This window comes from Centroberyx affinis, unplaced genomic scaffold, assembly GCF_046629955.1.
Source record: "Centroberyx affinis isolate AG114_WGS23_722 - 3 ecotype Tasmania unplaced genomic scaffold, CSIRO-AGI_Caff_v1 ptg000126l_1, whole genome shotgun sequence".
Lineage (NCBI taxonomy): Eukaryota > Metazoa > Chordata > Actinopteri > Beryciformes > Berycidae > Centroberyx > Centroberyx affinis.
This window is the reverse complement of record NW_027278827.1, coordinates 251,497-256,307: the sequence shown is the minus strand read 5'-3', so window position 1 is coordinate 256,307 and position 4,811 is coordinate 251,497. Positions and strand designations below refer to the sequence as shown.

The window sequence follows — 4,811 nt, the reverse complement described above, 5'->3', positions numbered from 1 at the left end:
ATTATTATTTACCGAAAGCCGTGCTCATTATTTGACGCGATTTGATATCAGGTTTTGATCTGCCTGGAGGCTCGTCTTGTTTATGAAAGCCTGGTCAGTGCCAACAAACTGTAGTAACCTTATCTATGCACTTATGCTAAAAATAAACAAAATTAAACTATGCAGAGACCAGTAAATAAGAAAAACCCACTTCACTCCTACAGCCTATTCATATCTTATAGTCGAAACCAGATATTAGGCCTATTAATATTTTTTATTAGTAGTAGGCTGTAGCAGTTGTTGTTGTTGTTGCTGTTGTTTTTGTTGTACTGTTATTGGACCTAATGACAAATCACTACAATATTCCTAAAGGGACTTCAAACGTGTGTGGCACTCAATATTGAGTTTACAGTGGCCTTATCGTATATTATATACTTCCCATGGCATTACACATATTTCCTGTGGTATTACATATAGAAACATATATTTGTATGTGATATTTGTATAGCATAACCTTCAAAAAATTATTATAGGATTACAAGGGCTATAGCCTAAGCCTATCCATCCACACCTCATAGCCTTAACCCGGGATTGTGAATGTGCCAATAAGCTATACTTGCAGTATCAGGCTATTTGTTTGTTGTTGGTATTTATGTTGTCAGTTGTGACCTCGTCTTATAGGCTACACTGATATATTTCGCAATTTAAAAAAGTTAACAAGCTTTTACCGCATAATAACAGTTTGACGAGGGAATTTTTGCCCTACTTTCTGTCTATGTAAACACGGTCGGCTCGCACGTTCCGCCCTGAGAGCCGGAGCATGGTGGTACACGGGACTCGGCCTCGGTGGAGGGAGGCGGGAGGGGAGGAGGAGGAGGAGGGGGGTTGTAGGCTACTACAGAAATGGGTTGTCCTCCACCAAGTCGAGGGAGGGGGAGGAGGAGGGAGGAGGAGGAGGGTGAGGGCGAGGCGTTGAAAGCACCGTCCAACACGTGAGGCTCATGTGACGGAGCCGGGTCTGTCTCCAGCCGAGAGACGTGCCTGCAGTCACAGGGTTTATTTAACACGTAGTCAAACCCCACCCAGCTCTCACACATTCAGGCGGGCGTGGAACCTCTCTACACTGTAGTGCCGAGACCGGACCTCGGGGTGACAACACACAGCGCGCCGTGCCGAGCTCACTCCAACCACAGTGGGAGGATACATTGGACACGACAGTACCGACAGGAGATACTTTGTTTGTTTTTTGGGGGGGTCTCGCTTTTGAAGTGCGACTGCCAAGGCGTATTTTGAACATTTGAAGGATATTTTAACTGAGTTATCGGGTTTCACAGTTAAGCGAAATGGAGAGGATTACCAGTGCGCAACCACCTCCTTGTATGCCAAAACACCCTTCGCTGGATATAGCAGACATGCAAGGGTAAGAAGAAAATTTATTTTCTCTAATATTCTATTCTGTTCTGTTCTGTTCTGTTCTGTTCTGTTCTGTTCCATTCTATTCTATTCTATTCTATTCTATTCTATTCGATTCTATTCTATTTTTCTAAAGCACTTTATACTAAATCCTAAAATAACCAAACAAATGACTGACTATCTTCTTCTCCCCAAAGAATGGATTTTCCTATGTATGTGTACAAACCCAGGAGGGGCATGAAGCGCGGGGATGACAGCAAGGTAAATTAAAGTTAACTTTATTTTTACTCTGTGTCTTACCAAATACCACTGCTATTTACCATATTTAGGGCCTAATTCATCAAATTAAACTATTAGCCTGGATTTCACTGACAACATTTCATCCCTCTTTAGGAGACTTACAAGTTGCCACACAGACTCATTGAAAAGAAAAGACGTGACAGAATCAACGAATGCATTGCCCAGCTGAAGGATTTGTTGCCAGAACATCTTAAACTCACAGTGAGTATTATCTTCTACATATGGCATGTGTGGCCAGAGCCACAAAATCTGAGACGCCACATGGTTCTGCTGAAGAGTTTGTTTGCCCCTCGCTTCAGGCTTTGGATTGAGTTAAGCTGTGTTTCGGAGTCTCAAAAAAAATTTGTTTTCAAAAATTGTTTCACGCTTTGTGCTTTCTGAGAGGGCGAAATGGATGGCAAATTAATGAATTATAATTATTTTTAATTTTTAAAAAATGTTAAAAATTTTATTAAAATATTGGTCCAAATTTGAACAAGTTTTATATTATGTTAGTTATTGTTGTGTTTTTGTGTGTGTGTGCGCATTGCGTGGCTTCCCGGGCGTTAGAGGCTTGTCCTCTGTTCAGCTGCAGAATGTGTTACATAAGAAAGATCAACATGCTTATCGAAGGTCTTCCTGTTTTAGACGCTGGGTCATTTGGAGAAAGCCGTGGTGCTGGAACTCACTCTGAAGCATGTCAAAGCCCTGAGTACTCTTCTGGAACAACAGCAGCAGAAAATTATCGCACTACAGAATGGCCTGCAAATCAGTAAGTTTGATAAAATAGTACAATATAGAAATAAAATACAGACAAGCAGCCTATTATCGTTTATCATTAGATTGTGTTTATCATCAACAGACTGAGCTATTGAGAGCTCTGTTGGATTTATCAGAACTAACTGAAGTAAAGATCAACATGATGTTTAAGCTTGCATTTTTAATCCAGCAGGCGATCAGGGCGATAGCGCGGAGAGCAACGAGGAGATGTTCCGCTCTGGCTTCCACTTGTGCGCAAAGGAGGTCCTCCAGTACCTGGCCAGCCAGGAGAGCAGCAGGGACCTGACCCCCTCCCACGTCATCAGCCACATCCACAAGGTAGCAGCTGAGGTCCTGCAGCATCACGTCAGCCCGCCCCCCGAGGAGCCCGTCCACAGAGCTCCCGAGAAGCAGGAGAAACCCGCCGGGCAACCACCCAGGGCTTCCGAGGGCCATGCCAAGAACTGTGTGCCTGTCATTCAAAGGACTTATCCCCACGGGATGAGCGAGCAGAGCGGCAGTGACACGGACACTGACAGCGGCTACGGGGGGGAACACGAAAAGCGTGACCCCAAAGCTCAGCGGCCAGAATACCACGGCAAGGAAGGGGAGCTCAAGCACGCTGCGTCCGAGAGGACGGGCGACGGCATCAAGCAGGAGGGCGACGAGCCCCGGGCCAAGAAGTCCAGGTCCGACTCCTCGGACGACGAGGCTCTCTCTGGGCAAATGGTGGGAGGTCCCGGCGGCTACATGAACTTCTCCCCCAACCAACCCCCATTTTGCATGCCCTTCTACCTCATCCCCCCCGCGGCCGCAGCGGCCGCAGCTTATCTGCCCATGCTGGAGAAATGCTGGTATACCGGCGGCATGCCCATCATGTACCCGGGCATGAGCGCCTCTGCAGTTAGCTTGCCTCCAGAGACACTGCCCTCATCTCTGGTGATGTCCCCAAGGGCAGGTTCCCCAGTACCCCACCACACCCCCATGGACTCACCCGCTCTTCTCCAAGCTTTAAAGCAGGTTCCCCCGTTGAACTTGGAAACCAAAGACTAAACAGTTTTATCTCTGTTTGAATCCTGCCCTCCGAATGTTAGGGATTGAATGGCTGACCCACTGGAAAGCATCTAGGGGAGGGTAGGCAAACACAAAGCACTGGTATCCAACACCACAGCAGTTGTTTGGCCCCATCAGATCTTTCTCGCTCTTGCTGAGAATGAACACTGACTCCCACACAGAACCCCAGTGGTCACCACCCTTTATCGTCAGTCAGGGGACAGTTGGGGGCACCCTGAGGCGCTGCCCATGTGAAGGCTGACAGATCGCCCGTTGAACGGCTCAGAGACACTGTGACGATGGTTAACTCAAAGGATAAGAGGATGAGAGCGCAAGAGATTGCGAGTGGGGTTTTTGTGAGGCTTGGCTTCTCTGCACTTAGTGTTGAATGTCAGAGGTAAATCCAGAATGTGATGCGCAGATAGTCCCCACCCCACCCATTCCCAACCATTTGGACCTACCCTTTGCACACGCCGGTCTGTAATGAATGTAAAGATTGAACAAAAGCCCCCTGTAGATGCTGCTTGAATTATTACCTGCTGTAGATCCATGACTGGAGGATCTACCTGCTGTGCATTTGTCGCTCCTGTAACTGCAACAGACCACATTCTTTAGACTAGAATGTTACCAAATAAATGTCTGGTTAATGCCGGCCAGAGATGTCATAAAATACATGGCTCCTTTCACCCATCAACTACCTTGCAGCTAAATGGACACAACTGTTCATCAATGTTCAAAGAATTCAGGGCGTTGTCACCATATGAGGCGTGTCACTCATGTCTATTGGAAGAGTGATGCAGCCATACATGCTTTTTAGATTTCAGTTTGTGACAGATTACTATTTGTGCAACTAGATGGAGTTCCTGTGAAGTAATGTCTTGTAATTATTTTGTTTATACTACTTGTACATCTCTATTTTTGATACGTGACCCACTGAGTGTATTTGCATTGCTACTAGAGGGAGTTTGAGGCCGTCATTTGCTGTATGCCAAGAGAACGTGTACATAGCGTCATGCTCACCCTGGTTTGCATCATGCCCCTAAATTCCCGGTCAAGTTAAGCCTGATCTTAGTTCATGCTGTTGCCTTTACTCGTTTAAAGCAGACACAATGATGGCAGGTTTTAAATGTATTTGCTTTAAATCTTGTGTCTGTGACAAAGAGAAGAGAGTGAATGTAATGTTGAAAACAAAAATAATAGTTTTGTATAGGAAGAGGTACTTGGGATTTTTATTTTGAGATGTAACACAAGGTTGTTGTACATATTTTGTCTATAAAGTATTGTTGATATATATTAAAATATTAATAAAGCTTTTTTCCCTGTGGAAA

General features: G+C 45.3%; 1 protein-coding gene across 1 annotated transcript; it reads left to right on the top strand.

The window, feature by feature from the left end:
• The first annotated feature begins 1,013 nt into the window (after nt 1-1,013).
• bhlhe40 (basic helix-loop-helix family, member e40) lies at nt 1,014-4,811 on the top strand. Its single transcript, XM_071529424.1, has 5 exons — nt 1,014-1,399; nt 1,590-1,653; nt 1,786-1,893; nt 2,320-2,443; nt 2,621-4,811. Exons 1-5 carry the CDS (start codon nt 1,323-1,325, stop codon nt 3,481-3,483), a joined length of 1,236 nt encoding a protein of 411 aa, XP_071385525.1. The 5' UTR covers nt 1,014-1,322; the 3' UTR covers nt 3,484-4,811.

Excerpts from the sequence above, each read along its gene's own strand:
- bhlhe40 (XM_071529424.1), top strand. The coding sequence starts at position 1,323 with ATGGAGAGGATTACCAGTGCGCAACCACCTCCTTGTATGCCAAAACAC. Across the intron at positions 1,654-1,785 it reads AGCGCGGGGATGACAGCAAG|GAGACTTACAAGTTGCCACA; the intron begins GTAAATTAAAGT and ends ATCCCTCTTTAG. Across the intron at positions 2,444-2,620 it reads ACAGAATGGCCTGCAAATCA|CAGGCGATCAGGGCGATAGC; the intron begins GTAAGTTTGATA and ends TTTTTAATCCAG.